This window comes from Neofelis nebulosa, chromosome X (genome assembly GCF_028018385.1).
Source record: "Neofelis nebulosa isolate mNeoNeb1 chromosome X, mNeoNeb1.pri, whole genome shotgun sequence".
In the NCBI taxonomy this organism is placed as follows: Eukaryota; Metazoa; Chordata; class Mammalia; order Carnivora; family Felidae; genus Neofelis; species Neofelis nebulosa.
Genome location: NC_080800.1, coordinates 61430136 through 61446997, shown reverse-complemented (window position 1 = coordinate 61446997; position 16862 = coordinate 61430136). Strand labels below are relative to the sequence as shown.

The window sequence follows — 16862 nt, the reverse complement described above, 5'->3', positions numbered from 1 at the left end:
TTTGGAAGCCTGACTAGATTTATAACGACTATCCATTTATCATACACTGATCTTCAAAGGCATAATAATTTGAAATACATCATTGTTATAAAATCATCTCATGGAAACTTGCAATGTCAGAATTAAATGAGGCTTTAGAGATTGTCTAGTTCAGGAATCATGAAATCAGCCGGTCATTTGTAAGAAAACAGCTCCCTTCCACCAAAAAAACACAAAACAAAACAAAAAAAATAACCCTACTCTCCATCCCCTCCTTACCAATTTTTAGAAAGAATATATGTAGCTATCATGGTCAGTATTTTTTTCCTCAATTTTGAAAGAGACATGGAGTATTTTGCTTTCTTTTTAACTATACCATAAGAAGAACACAACCTGAGTTTCAGGGAGACAAGAGAAAACAGTAATGACCATGGTAAAACAAAAAGTAAATGCTCCTTCCAAAAAGGGCAGGTTGCTGCTACTCAGTGCTAGCTAATTGTTCACATATGAAATTTCTCAAAAGAAGTCAGAAATCTGGATTTCTATGTGAAGTCTTTTAATTTTAAGTGCTGGCAACTAATTCAAAATGTGTGAAAAAATTCTGCAAGTCATATCTGTCAGAGGACTGGCTACATTTTAGTTTGCAACCTTGATCTAACAACCGACCTTGGGGATGATGGATAAAATTAAACTCACTGAGTGTCCTGATTTCTGCTAGAGGTCACTCAGATGACAGAAAAAGGATCACAACTCCGATTTATGGTAATTACAACTGGAGAATTCTAGTATCCCCCAGAGAATTTCCTACATTTAGGTAGGTAAATATCCCACGTATTAAATATTATTTAATGACATGTGTGGCTTCTGCCTTAAATAATAGAAAATGTAATGTGAAAGTATTTCCCATAGAGTGCATCCTACACCACACCCAAGAAGTTATGAATAAGAAGTATAGATTTTTGCTCCATTCATAAAGTTTGAGAAAAGAATTTTAAGTATATTTATTTATTTAGAGAGCAAGCGAGTGAGCAGGGGAAGAGCAGAGAGAGGGAAAGACAGAATCCCAAGCAGGCTCCACGTTGCCAGCATAAAGCCCGATGTGGGGCTCCAACCTGAGCCACCCAGGCGCCCCCCTAAAAAAAGAACTTTAAAACAAAACATGAAACTTCCCTGTAGGTTTAAGTGTGTCATCTCTACTTTAACATATTAAAATTTAAAGTCTTTTAAAAAATATTCAGTATAATTATCAAAGATGATGGGAAACATTAAGTTTTTCTTGTTATGTTACATTTTGGTGCTTTGCTGAATTTGCAAAAGTTTGGGATAGTTTAAAAAAAAGCTAATGTTGCATGATAGCTTGAGTAGTAACTCAAGTAGAAGATGTTAACACTTGAATTTTGTATAACAATCTGATGACAAGAGGAGTCAAAATTTTTGCCAAGTACTGACACATGTCAACATTTCTTACACTAAAAATTATGCTAAGGTGGAATACCACTTCACTTTACTTTTAATTTTGTAGTTCACAGCTAGGCATGCAAAGTAGTTTAGAAATGAATTCCTACTTACCTAAATACCAAGCACTGGGCACAATAAAGGCCCCCAAAGCCAATAGATAGCATGAAGTACTTACAGGGTCAGACATAATACTAGCAAATGCAGGAAGAGGCAATATGCAAAATACAATTTTTAAAAGGAAGCCTTAAGTAAGGCTTTGAAAAAGAAGCCTTAGAGGGGCGCCTGGGTGGCGCAGTCGGTTAAGCGTCCGACTTCAGCCAGGTCACGATCTCGCGGTCCGTGAGTTTGAGCCCCGCGTCGGGCTCTGGGCTGATGGCTCGGAGCCTGGAGCCTGTTTCCGATTCTGTGTCTCCCTCTCTCTTTGCCCCTCCCCCGTTCATGCTCTGTCTCTCTCTGTCCCAAAAATTAAAAAAAAAAAAAAAACGTTGAAAAAAAATTAAAAAAAAAAAAAGAAGCCTTAGAATGGTGAAAACAGGGAAGAGTAGGAAGAAAGGAAGGATGCACCAAAGAACACACAATTCATTAACATAGATTTGCGCTTTATTGTAATTTTGCATCCTGAGATAATAAAATTTTATATCTGACAAGTGAACAACAGAAGCAGCAGTGAAAGTTTCAGAGAGGCAGGTGTCCTTCATTTTGGCACAGCTGTATGTATATAGGTTGAGTTCTTTCAGGGGAGTCACTCTCAAACTTGGAAGAAAAATAAATTCATTCCACAGGCTATGTAACAATACAAGATGCACAAATGTTCTTGGTTTGAATGGACATATCCACTTGTATTCTTTTCTGATAAAGCTGTCTCCATAGGAATCCTCTGCCAAAAAGAAATCTTAGGCTTTTCAAACAGATGTTTTGGATCAATGCCCACCTTCCAGCTATCAGAATTTCCTGTTTTTGTAGCTGATATTCATATTTGTATGTGGTTAATCCAAGGAGGGTGAACTAGCTTGTAGATTATATAATTTCAAACATCTGTAATTTGTTCAAAGTTCAGGCATTAAAACAATTTTACACTATTTGCTTACTAGAAAAATAGAAAATTAAGAAAATTAAGCCAAGATAAAAGCAAACAAATAAGAAGGAATAAAAGGGATATTTGAGAAATTATTGCCTAGACTCATAATGTTGAGTTTATATACAGAACTACTTTGAGACTCAGAAGTTGATATTTACTCCAATGCTAGAACATATTATAACACTTTCCACATTTGCAATCCAAATAAATTAGCTCAGTTATCATCCTGAAACAGAAGAAAACAGAAGGCAGATTCTAACGTGAAATTATGTAGCTCAATCTAGCCAACACACACAGACACACACACACACACACACACACACACACACACGTCTAGCATTTCATTATTTAGGGACTGGGTAGTAACCTGGTGGAGAGGGCCAAATAATCTTAGTTCCTTTATAAAAGTGGCTTCCAATATTTTTACCATAGGGATCCCTTTATTATTCCTTCCCCATGTTTTCAAGTATTTTATTTACTAAACTGCATGTAATAATAGACTTTTTCATTCTTTTACTAATCAAAAGAATTGTCATTCACAACTTCTGATTAGTGTGGGATAACCAGTAGTATGTTAGGCAGGATTGAAAAAATATAAACAAAATGCATGGAAATTCAATGACTTAGTTGGCTTGTGCAGCAGAAATATTATGGATAAATGTATGATTCCTGGTATACTATTTGAAATATAAAAAAGGTTCAAGGATGTCCTCACTCCTATCTTTATCTTTCCCAAGTTGGGAACCATTGGTTTACATCCACCTGCTTTTCCTCCCTAAGTCAAGTATTAATTAACATAACACAATTACTCGTGTTAACATATAGGGGATTAATAACAAAATTTACTACTGATAAAATAGATTAACTGCAACACTCGTTCTATAGGGTTTGACTGAGAAAGAAAACATAACAACATAGATTTAAAGGAATGTGTTTAGAAATTACAAAATTATGATATTCAGTATATCTTTCAGTCAACTTCAAAAGCACATTAATATATGAAAAAAATCCTCAATTCCCCTGTGAGGTAGGTCCAGATTATTGTCCCCACTTCCACAATGAGGACATGAGGTACAGAGGAATTAAGCAGCAGAGCTAAGAATTAAACCAGAAGTGATTTGGGTTTGAATTCCATACTACTTTTCTTTCCATCTAACAACAATTTGTTCCAATAAATCTTTTTGAGGATGTGGAAATTGGTTAAGACACTGAAGCAAATATTGGATATGATATGAAACTTTTCACATCATTGTCAAAATAGGTCCTCCCTTATCTCCATTATTGTCACAGTTATAATTCTTGCCTGGATACCAAATGCATAATCAGATTCCACATATGCAAAGCTCACAGGCTTTAGTCCTCGGTTCCTAGGGAAACTACACTTATTTTTATCACCATAGAGGGGCTGAGGTCTAGCAGGCATCAGTTCTTTGAGTCTGTGTGACATGAACACATATGAGCTGGGAGCCAGTTGGCAAATCAAACATTTATTGTGTGCAAGGCACTGTGAGAATTTCCACCAAGGGTAGTAGTTCTGAGAAAAATCATTCTGAGATTCTGTAGAATAAAATTTTCCTAAGGATTCCTAGAATCACAGAATGTTAGGTCATCTCTAATTTTCTGTCCAGCTCTAAGTTCAACCCCATGACTTTATAGATAAAGAGACTGACATGTAATTTAAGTGACTTGTCCAAAGCCCATAATAGATAATTTCCTCATATAGTATGAATCTGATGAAGTCCACATATAATGGAATATATTCTCATGTTGCCATCATCAAAATGAAAAGCCTGGCTCAGAATCACAAAAGAGAAATTTGGGGCAAGCTAAGGATATACATATCCCTTTTTTCAGTCTCCATATTACATGAACAAGTATTATTAACAAAATATATTCCTTTTCTGTGGAAAATTTCCCAATAGTTCATCATTTAAAGGGACCTGAACAATTTGACAATTGTTGCAAAATGAATTTTTTTAAAGCAGAATTTTACAGGCATAAGAGGACTTAGCTTCAATGAATTTGGGCATCTTATAATCCAATTAGCAAAAAGTATTTCCATATGTGAAACTACTCCAATTAAATGAGTGTATATAATTTCTACATCCCCCTAGGTCAACATAGTTCATTTTAATGAAATATTGTTTGGGGCATTATGTTCAAGTAGTGAGGTTTGATTTTTTTAAGTGGTAGTTTATTTGTAAACAAAATTAAAATGCTAATAATTTTTAAAAGCTCTCATACACTTGGAAAAACCTTATTTGTTCTATGCCTTACAAATGTTATGTAATGTTAGTCAAATTATGAAAAAATAAGAATTTCATTAAAAATGGCAGAGTGCTAAATGCTAACACAGATTAACTGATCAGACATTAGTGTTTATAGATCATAATATAAATAGTATGTATATTGAATACTTAAGGGGGTTTTTGTAGGGCTTCAAAGACCATTGTTTTTTCAGAACCATGTTGAATTACATATTTACTAACATTAGAATTATACCAGTTTTGTAAGTGATTGATAGTCCTGTAATATTTTAACACTAACATAATATGATTAGGGGAAAACAAAGAAACATGCTTTAAATAATAAATAGAAGAAATATAATATGCTAGTGAAATATTCTAATACTTGAAAAGGATGGTTTTAAATCTAATGATCTACCAATTCATTCATTCTGGTTCCTTCAACATAAAATGTTATCTTTGTTCAAAAAAGACAAGGCACTTCTCCATCTACTTCTAATGTTCAACTACAATGGTGTCTTTCCTAAATTAATAGAGTGGGTAGGAGGGAACAGAGAGTAGCTGAAGAAGGTTAGGGCCTAATTTCATTTTCTACATAATTTAGTTGTTTAAAGGGGCATTGGGATGGAGATGCATAACAGAAGTCAAAGAAGCAATGGTTTTAGCTTACAACTTCAAAGCTTTGCGAGATTTATATACTTTGGCAACTAGATGTTATTTTCTCTGGAAACTACCACAGCAGGTTTCATAAAAGAATATCATGTAACAAAGAAATTCCCAATTACTTTATTCAACCTAAAAACAGCTTTCACAAAAATATTCTGCTAACTTGACAGAAATATCCAAGTATGCTCTATCCTGAGGATAAAAGAAAAAAAAGGTCAATGGGGGAGTAATTAATGACCACATGTTGTGCTTTGCCATTTCACCATTCACTGCTGCCAATTTCATTGAAAAGAAAACACCCTCCACCAAAGCACTCCAAAATCCCCAACTGCTAATCAGCCTGCTTCATAGGAAAATAGTTTGAAAAAGCAGTCATATAAGAAAGAAGAAAGAAAATTGTGTATTTTCTGAGTAGTTCAAGAAAATGAGTCAACCAGCATAATGAACAATAAAATAATACATTTAAAAGCAACTAGAGGAGGTATTAAAAAAAAGTTTACAAATGCTGGGAAATGATTTTTTATGACAAATGTTACTGTAACTAAAGTTATATTCTGTCACCTCCAGATGCACTCAATTTCTGTCTCAATATTTGTTTCATGGAAACAGTTCACCACTTCGTGCTGTTCTTTGAGCAAAACGAAGTGTGATTTATACATGGCAGAAAAGTCATTATGACCATCACATGGCCAGATTCTAAGTGTACAGAAAAAAATAAATTTTTAAGGATTGACACTTAAAATTATTCTATCATTGGTAATTAGAAATGTTGTATTCTGGAAATCAATTTGGTATTACACACAGTTTGAAGCATAAACCTGATAATATTAGCTGGAGCATAAACCACAGATACAATTTTTCCCTGACCTTAGCTATAAAACAAGACATTTGGTATGCATTTTTAGAGGTTTCCACCTTGTCTATAAAAATACATATTTAATTTTGCAGCAGACAGACAAATGATATTTACAGGCACACATATTAAAAGTTAAAGATTCTGGATGGCTTGGTGGCATGGGGGTAATGGGGTTCTACAGAGGGAGGTGGAAAAGTGTGCAATTACAGTCATAGATCAAACAGTGTCGCTTTTTCCCCCTCTTCTTTTATTGGTCCAGGACCGTGGATTTCAAATTAGGCATAAATTTTAAAAATGGCTTTAAAGACTTGACCTTTTATGAAGAAATGACTGTTCTCTTCACTGGGATAAACGTTTGTCTAAAAAGTTTTACTAAAACTAGTAAGATGACAAATAGGATATTATTCAGTCTCAGATACTTTTAATTTCTTTTTAGCAATAGGAATTACAAATAATGCCTATATACAGGCATACATTTGCAGTTGAATTAACACAATATAAAGCTTTAATTATGTTAAAAATTCAAATTAAGTGTGGTGTTCTCACTCATCTTACTTGGGAGGAGAAAGAGAAATATGTACACGTCAGTGAAAAGGCTACATGTGTGGTGAATTTATAAACTAAAATACTTTTTGTATAAGTACTTGTCTTTCCTCATTAATAATATCTAAATGTTTAAAAAAAATCATCAAAAATATAAAGAATATGTTATCAATTATGAATCAGCCACTATGTATTCTTTAGGTACAGCTTCTCAATTACCTCTCCCTCTTTCCCAAAGCAGAATATCAGAACTCCAAAAAGGGATTAGCAGTGGCTTTCATGAAGATCTAGACACCTCCCAAGATATCTGAAATCTTGAAATACTCCTTAAAGATAACTGTGTGTATTTTCAAAAGGGGGAAAGGATACATAACAGGAAATAAGTACAGTGAGGCTGTGAAATGTGTTGGATATCAAATGAATTTTTTGGGGGGTGGGAGTGGAGGACAAAATGGATATTATTAAATTAAATGGAAAAAGTAAGGTTCTTGGTTTCAGGTGCAATGCAGAATATCTCAGACAACAACTTCAATTTTAATCCACTCATTAGAAAGGGCAATCCTGCCCTACACCTGAAATTTTAACAAACTCATGGCTCTGCCATAAAACACGTTAACAGTCTATACATTCAAAAGGATGCTTGCAAACTTCATTCATATTAAAATCTATGCAGATTTGTTGGCAATACAGTAAGAGTAATATTACATTCTGTAAACCATGGCATATTACATTTTGTTATGCAAAGAGACAATATTTACAAGTCTTTTAAGAGTTTAAATATTTTATCTACTAACATAAGTGATAATTTAGCAAAGTGCAGGACAAAACCAGTGCTATTAATCGCATGTCCTTTAAAAGCAAGTAAGAGTAAAACCATTTCTAAAAGCTACCAAAAGCTTATTTACTTATGTCCAGTAAGGGATTACAGAGCATTAAATAGCCTAGAAAAATGATGCATATTTAAGAAACAGTGAGTATGAAAATTATAAGGCAGCATGCTCAGAACAAATTTTTGTTTTTTTGAAACACCGGCACTGATGTTTTTTATCTTTAGTGGCAACTATATATATACATATAAGTCTCTGTGTATTTATTTAAAAATTGAAAGTGCAAAACACAAGCCTCATTTAACAACAACAAAAAAAGATGTGCAAATTTTCTTCTAAAACCAACATAAATAAAAGAGTAAGGAGAATATTCTAAAGAATAAGAATAAGAAATAAAGAATAAGTTGAACAGAGCAAAGGAGACCATCTTCATTCCAAAATCATCTACAAGGCACTAAGGGTAGGAAATGACAAGTAACACAGAAGTGACTGAATAAAATTCCTCAGTCAGGTCGGAATATGGGATATTTTGGTAAGAATTCTATTAGTATAACCTGTAAAATAAAAACAAAAAAGAATATATTGATAAAATAATTTGCATTTACTATAACATATATAACCCAGAAAGTTTATAATCATTTTTCACAGGACTGTGTTTTGGTCCTCTAGTATAAAGTAAGTTAAATATATAAAACAGTTATAAAAAGGATTTACTACAAGTTATCATTACAGTGGCAATTAAATTAAACTGGCAAACATAACTACTTATTGTAGCTAACAGTTTCTATGACTTAATTTACAATAACTATTTGTTTAACTGCAGATAAACAAACCCTCTTACATTATTATGTCCTTCTTCACCTCCTACCTTCTTTTTTTTTTTTAACAAAGTAGAAGAGGTTAAAACGTATATAGATTGGAAAAAATACCTTTTCTATATATTACATGTACATATTTTCAATTAAAGCAACTGATATTGGTTCTTACTATCTTTTATAAGTTGTTTATAAAAAATAATGAAATATCCAAGTGGATTGATTAAAATATTTTAATTAAAGGTTGAAAACACAGTAATAAAAACCTAAGATATTTATAAACTTGTATAAATGTATATGTTAAATTTATATTTAATATTTTACTTATAAATTTAATGTATAAATTTGTAATATTTTATATAAGGTTTTTGCCTATAGTGGATTTGAGATTTGTGGTCAGTCATCTGCACATTTTCTCCCCTAAACTATTCAAAGTGGAGAAAGATAATGTAATTATCGTTATTTATGAAACGGAAATGGAACGTTTATGTATTAAACACAGACTACATGTCAGCAACTTGAAGCTTAGATAAATTTCATATTCTTTTGAGTGTTAATGATGTTGTAGTTGTCACTTTGGCCATGTGTGAATTTGTGTTTTGTGATTAAGACTGCATAGCTTTCATTAAAAAAAATAGAACCTATAATTTCTTTGTTAAAAATTAAATGTCAGCTTAGAAAAAAAGCCAGGAACATGAATCCAGAATTCAGAAGTCAATTCCTATTTTATGCAAGTTTTGACAAGATAACATTTAGAAATATTTTGTTCAACAGCAGCTGTGTCCATCATCATGTAATGGTCTGCACTTATATTAAAAGAAGATTAAGGCTGTGCAATGTTTTCACTGGAGCATACAAACTGAAATTTTTCTAAGATCTAAGTAATTCCTAGGTTTCAAGATATTTTATGTTGCCTACAGATCTAAAGAAGATGGAAGGAAACCTCCATGTTTCAACTGACAAAAGTTCAGGCTGAGGAGAAAAAGGTAGAAAGAAGAACTGACAAATGATAAGCATAGTGAAATGTAACATTTAGAATGGAATCCAGGGGCGCCTGGGTGACTTCAGTTGGTTAAGCGTCTGACTTTGTTTGGCTCAGGTCATGATCTCAAGGTTTGTGAGCTCGAGCCCTGAATCCAGGTCTGTGCTGACAGTTCAGAGCCTGGAACCTACTTTGGATTCTGTCTCCCTCTCATTCTGCCCCTCCCTGGCTCATGCGCACACTCTATCTCTCAAAAATAAATAAAGACATTAAAAAAATTTAGAATGGAATCCAAAAGAAAGTAACTAAAAACAACTGCATACTTACATACTCCATCATATTGCTAGTTTCGCATTTCCTTTTAGTCAACTTCCAGTGCAAAGCAAGCTAAGAAAGTACAGTTTGTTAAGAATTTCTATATCAATTTATATTACCTATAACATTTGAATAAATCACTGAAAACCATCCAGGTATAAGCATAAGATGTATAACATAGCATTTAAAAATAACTTGTAAAGAATATATATTAAAATTGAATATTAATTCTCTAATTCATTCTTTTGTGGCCTGAAAAAATCCCATTTTTTTCAACTTAATAATGCAAATATATAAATGGGGCACTTATTTGTTTAAACTTTCTTACCTTGTGATATAATCTGTTATTTTCCCATTCTAATAACTTCTGAATTGATCTTCTGGTCTAAGAGAAAGAATGAAGACTTTGTTACAAGATGAACTGAAGAACTTTGTAAACTATGTGTATCTGTATTTTTCTGCTTGTTTGTAAAATCCCATTATTTTATCCTTTTGTTTTTCTATTGGAATCAGAAAAAAAACAAAGTAACAGAAACTTCCAAAAGAAGAGTAATATTTTGAGCAATTATTATACTGCTATTATGAGGTCTCTTTCTTTCCCCACCTCTTCACACACCCACATCCGTGTATATGGATTTTTAATATATGCTTTTCAAAATGAAATATGTACAAATTGTTCTGTGTGGTGAGTCCATTCACTGGACTATTGTGAAATCATTACCAATGTTGCTAGCAGTCCATTTATGGATCTAATTTTGACTTTCATATACCTTTTTATAGGGTTACTTTTTCAATATACATGTAATATACCAAGCTAATCTGAGTCTTTACAGAGTTTTCCTATCAGAGCTCCTAGCACAATGCCTGGGATACATTAGTCACTAGAGGTCTACAAGTAGAATAAAGCAAGTCAACATATATCAGAATTTCCATTGAAAAGAACATATTAAAAACAGCCAGTCAGGGGTTGCCTGGGTGGCTCAGTTGGTTAAGCATCTGACTCTTGGTTTCAGCTCAGGTCATGATCTCATCGTTCATGGGTTCAAGCCCTGTGTTAAGCTCCATGTTGATGGTGTAGAGCCTGCTTGGGATTCTCCCTCTCTCCCTCTTTCTCTGCCCCTCCCCTGCTCATGCTCTATCTCTCTCAAAATTAATTAATTAATTTATTTTATTTTATTTTATTTATTTATTTTTTTTTCATTTATTTATTTTTGGGACAGAGAGAGACAGAGCATGAACGGGGGAGGGGCAGAGAGAGAGGGAGACACAGAATCGGAAACAGGCTCCAGGCTCTGAGCCATCAGCCCAGAGCCTGACGCGGGGCTCGAACTCACGGACTGCGAGATCGTGACCTGGCTGAAGTCGGACGCCCAACCGACTGCGCCACCCAGGCGCCCCTAATTAATTAATTTTAAAAATAAAACAACAAAGAGCCAGTCAGAAAACTTGTACTTAGAGGAAAAAATATGAATGAGAAGTAGCACTGTCCTAAACAAGGGGACAGAGGCTGAATTTCTCTATTTGGAGTTGTATGTATTTTGTAGAGAGGAAGAAAAGTTTATAAAACCTTCAAGATAATTAAAATAGAACAATATTACACATTTCAACTCTATTATTTTTATTATTTTTTTAACTTTTACTTATTATTGAGAGACAGAGAGAGACAGAGCATGAGCATGGGAGGGGCAGAGAGAGGGGGAGACACAGAATCTGAAGTAGGCTCCAGATGTCTGAGCTGTCAGCACAGATCCTGACACAGGGCTTGAACCCACAAACCATGAGATCATGACCCGAGCCAAAGTTGGACGCTTAACCGACTGAGCCACCGAGGCACCCCCACATTTTCAACTCTTAATTGGAAGACTTTTATTAGGTTTCTGATAAAAGGCACTGTTAAAATTTAAAATTACTTCCAAAAATTAAATGATTTACAAACCAGTATCTGAAATGATTTCCAAAGCACCAACACATAAGAAACTTCTATTCATTCAACTATGTAGGTTATCAATCAATGGCAATTGTATTCAGCTAATTCACAGTGGGTCAGATCAGCAACAATGCCAGCTAGAGTATACCTTGGAGCTACTATACTTGATAGAATCTCTGTAAACAAAATCAGATGGGTAACAAATAAAGAGATTGAATTAGTAATTATAAATCTTTCCACAAAGAAAAATCCAGGCCCAGATGGTTTTAATGATGAATTCTACCAAACAGTCATAGAGGAAATAATACCATGAACATAAACACAAAATTCTCAACAAAATACTAGCAAACTGAATTTAACAACATATGAAAAAGATTATACATCATAACCAAGTGGAATTTATTTCAGGAACATAAAAATAAATTGGTGCAATACATTGTATTAGTAGAATAAAGGACAAAAATGACATCATCATCTTCATAGATTTAGAAAAAGCATTGGACAAAATCCAATATTCATTCATGATAAAAATCCTAAAAAACCCTAGGAATTAATGTGAACTTCCTCAACCTGATAAAGAGCACCTACAAAAAACTACAGTTAATATACTTAATGGAGAGAGACTCTTTTCCTCTTAAGATCAGAAAAAGACAAGAATGTCTCCTCCCACTAGTTTTATTCAATGTTGTACTAGAAGGTATAGACAACAATAAGAGGTGGTGGTGGGAAGATGGTGGCGTAGGATGATGCTGGGCTCACCGTGTCCTGCTGATCACTTAGATTCCACCCACACCTGTTTAAATAACCCAGAAAACCACCAGAAGACTAGCAGAATGGATTCTCTGGAGCCAAGCGCAGACAAGAGGCCCATGGAAGAGGGTAGGAAGGGCGGAGAGGAGGTGCGCGCTACACGGACTGGCGGGAGGGAGCCGGGGCAGAGGGGCAGCCTGCCGGCAAAGCAGAGCCCCTGAGTCTGGCTTGCAAAAGCAGAGGGGCTGGACGGAGTGTGTTCTGACAGCAAGTGGGACTTAACATCTGGAAGGTTATAAGTTAACAACTCTGCTCAGAGAACGGGAGGGCTGGAAGACAACAGGAGGGAGAGTTGTTGAGCCCCGGACAACAGAGCGCAGCTTGGCGGGGTACAAAGGTGCTTGCAAGCGCCATCTCCCTCGCCCATCCCCCAGCCAAAATCCCAAAGGGAACCAGTTCCTACCAGGGAACTTGCTTGCACCGCGCAAACACCCAACGCTGTGCTTCTGCGGATCCATTCCTCCGGCGGGTCTGACTCCCTCCCAGTGCTGCAGGGCCCCTCCTGAAGCAGATCACCAAAGGAAAAGTGAGCTGAGCCTGCCCCTCCCACTCCTGTGCACCTTGCCGATCCACCACAGCTAACACACCAGATCCCCAGCACCATAAGCCTGGCAGTGTGCAAGTAGCCCAGATGGGCCATGCCACCCCACAGTGAATCCCGCCCCTAGGAGAGGGGAAGAGAAGGTACACACCAGTCTGACTGTGGCCCCAGCTGTGGGCTGGGGGCAGACATCAAGTCTGACTGTGGCCCCGCCCACCAACGCAAGTTATTCAAGACAGCACAGGGGAAGTGCCCCGCAGTTCCTCACCACTCCAGGGACTGCCCAAAAGGACGAAGCAGAAGAATTCCCCTCAAAAGAATCTCCAGGAAATAACGACAGCTAATGAGCTGATCAAAAAGGATTTAAACAATATAACAGAAAGTGAATTTAGAATAATAGTCATAAAATTAATCGCTGGGCTTGAAAACAGTATAAAGGACAGCAGAAAATCTATTGCTACAGAGATCAAGGGACTAAGGAACAGCCAGGGGGAGCTAAAAAATGCTATAAATGAGCTGCAAAATAAAATGGAGACAACCACAGCTCGGATTAAAGAGGCAGAGGAGAGAATAGGTGAACTAGAAGATAAAGTTATGGAAAAAGAGGAAGCTGAGAAAAGAGAGATAAAAAAAAATCCAGGAGTATGAGGGAAAATTAGAGAACTAAGTGATGCACTAAAGAGAAATAATCTATGCATAATTGGTATTCCAGAGGAGGAAGAGAGAAGGAAAGGTGCTGAAGGTGTACTTGAAGAAATAATAGCTGAGAACTTCCTGATCTGGGGAAGGAAAAAGGCATTGAAATCCAAGAGGCACAGAGAACTCCCTTCAGACGTAACTTGAATCGATCTTCTGCACGACATATCAGTGAAACTGGCAAAATACAAGGATAAAGAGAAAATTCTGAAAGCAGCTAGGGATAAACGTGCTCTAACATATAAAGGGAGACGGATCAGACGCATGACGGATCTCTCTACTGAAACTTGGCAGGCCAGAAAGGAATGGCAGGAAATCTTCAATGTGATGAACAGAAAAAAATATGCAGCCGAGAATCCTTTATCCAGCAAATCTGTCATTTAGAATAGAAGGAGAGATAAAGGTCTTCCCAAACAAACAAAAACTGAAGGAATTCATCACCACTAAACCAGCCCTACAAGAGATCCTACGGGGGATCCTGTGAGACAAAGTACCAGAGACATCGCTACAAGCATAAAACATACAGACATCACAATGACTCTAAACCCGTATCTTTCTATAATAACACTGAATGTAAATGGATTAAATGCGCCAACCAAAAGACATAGGGTATGAGAATGGATAAAAAAAACAAGACCCATCTATTTGCTGTCTACAAGAGACTCATTTTAGATCTGAGGACACATTTAGATTGAGAGTGAGGGGATGGAGAACTATTTATCATGCTACTGGAAGCCAAAAGAAAGCTGGAGTAGCCATACTTATATCAGACAAACTAGACTTTAAATTAAAGGCTGGAACAAGAGATGAAGAAGGGCATTATATAATAATTACAGGGTCTATCCATCAGGAAGTGCTAACAATTATAAATGTCTATGTGCTGAATACGGGAGCCCCCAAATATATAAAACAATTACAAACATAAGCAACCTTATTGATAAGAATGTGGTAATTGCAGGGGACTTTATCACCCCACTTACAGAAATGGATAGATCATCTAGACACACAGTCAATAAAGAAACAAGGGTCCTGAATGATACATTGGATTAGATGGACTTGGCAGATATATTTGGAACTCTGCATCCCAAAGTAACAGAATATACTTTCTTCTCGAGTGCACATGGAACATTCTCCAAGATAGATCACATATTGGGTCACAAAACAGCCCTTCATAAGTATACAAGAATAGACAAAAATAAGAAAAGGTATCCAGATTGGAATAGAAAAGGTGAAACCATCTTCATTTGCAGACATGATCTTGTATAGAGAAAACCCTAAGGAATCTGAAAACGTGCCCCACAGAGTTAATGAAGTCAAAACTGCCACCAGCAAGACCCTCACTGACTCCACTCTTCTTCACAAGAATGTTAACCTTATCTTTTAGAGGCAAACAACAAAAGAGCTCAGGTAGGCTTAGACCAGTTTGAGCTTGACCAAAGCTCACATCTGCGCAGATAGACCATGGAGTGTCTGACAGTAACTTCTACCTCATTATAATCTCTGCCAAGGAGGAGTACAAACCTCATTAACAACATATGATGCATGTATAGGCAAGTTTCCTAAATATATGCAGGTGATGTTATACCTCTACATGTGATGACAAAACCTCCCTTTCTGAATATTCACTATAACACTAAATAAAAGAAACCCATTTACCCCCACTTAGGAGTCATGGCTTTGGAAGTTATTCCCCTTGGTGATCTCATTTGCTGAAGTAAAGTTTTCTTTGTGTGACAGCTCCACCTGGTGTAGTCTCTATCTGTAACTCACCAAGGGGAGAATTCATGTTAGTTATTAGATTACAAATCTACTAAAACATTACTAGAATAAGTAAGTGCAGCAAGTTTGCAGGAAATGAGATTTTGGTAGGTAGAATTCTGGCCTCCAAGATCTTTACCTCCTGGAGTTACACTGGTGACCATGTTACATTACATTGCAAAAGGGATGATGCAGATATAATTAAAGTTACTAATTATGTGGCTTTAAAATAGGGAGATCACCCTGGGTTATTTTGGTGGACCCAATGTAATCTCAAGGGCCCTTAAAAGTAGAGGACATTTTCTGGCAGATGGAAGGACATCCGGAGGGGTTTGAAGCACAAGAACTCAAACAATCATTGCTAGCTTTCAGACAGAAAGGAACACAGAGAAAGTCTAAGAAGGAAACAATTTTTGCCAAAATCTGAATGAGTTTGGAAGAAACTTCTTTCCCAGAATCTCTAGAAAGGAATGTAGTTCTGCCAGCACCTTGATTTTGGCCTTGTTAGACCCTAATAGGAGAACCCAATTGAGCTATGTACGCCCGGACTTTTCACTGAGATAATAAAAGGTGTTGTTTTAATCCATTAATTTTGTGGAAATTTGTTACACTAGACAGAAAAGTAATATGAGGATCTACATATAAAAATCAATTGTATTTACTAGCGATGAACAATCTGAAAATGAGAGTAACAGACCATTTACAGTAGAATTAAGAACAAAATATGTAGAAATAAATTCAACAAAAGAAATATAAGACTTGTAAATTGAAAACTAAAAACACTGTTAAATTAAAGAAGAGGTAAATAAATGGAGAGATATTCTATGTTCATGAATCAGAAGACTCATGTGATAGCATTTACAACAATGGGGCTGGGACAATTGGATATCCAAGAGAAAAAAATATGAACTCAAACACCTGTCTCACACCATGCACAAAAATTAATTCAAAATAGATCAAAGTCCTGACCATAAGAGGTGGAACTTTAAAACAACTATAAGAAAACATAGAGATAAATCTTTGTGATCTTGAGTTAGGCCAAGTCCTCTTAGATATGATGCAAAAAGTACAAGCAAGAAAAATTTAAATGTGATAAATATGACCTAATCAAAATTAAAAAAAAATTGTGCATCAAAGATACCATCATGAAAGTGAGAGCCCTTCCAGAATGGCCAAGTGAGGACCTTATGGAAATCTTTTCCTTGTAGAGAGAGAACTATTAACCTGATCAGTATTAGCAAGGATAATCAGTCAAATGTTCCAAAGATTGAACAAAGGATTACAACAGATTGAGAAGTATTTATTCAACAGCATTTATGGACAATAGGTAAGAACACTGGGAAGCCTTGGTAATGAAGCTAGGCA

General features: G+C 35.7%; 1 protein-coding gene across 2 annotated transcripts in view; it reads right to left on the bottom strand.

Moving 5' to 3' along the window:
- Positions 1-2015: 2015 nt before the first annotated feature.
- CHIC1 (cysteine rich hydrophobic domain 1) overlaps positions 2016-16862 on the bottom strand; it is a 72371-nt gene continuing 57524 nt past the window's right edge. Inside the window, exons 4-6 of one of the 2 annotated variants that reach the window (XM_058714766.1) lie at positions 10094-10150; positions 9778-9837; positions 2016-8207 (exon numbers count right to left, since the gene is read on the bottom strand). In XM_058714766.1, coding sequence (XP_058570749.1) covers positions 8157-8207; positions 9778-9837; positions 10094-10150 — 168 coding nt within the window. In that variant the 3' untranslated portion in view covers positions 2016-8156. The remainder of the gene's footprint in view (positions 8208-9777; positions 9838-10093; positions 10151-16862) is intronic. The other variant, XM_058714768.1, reaches the window with a different exon arrangement.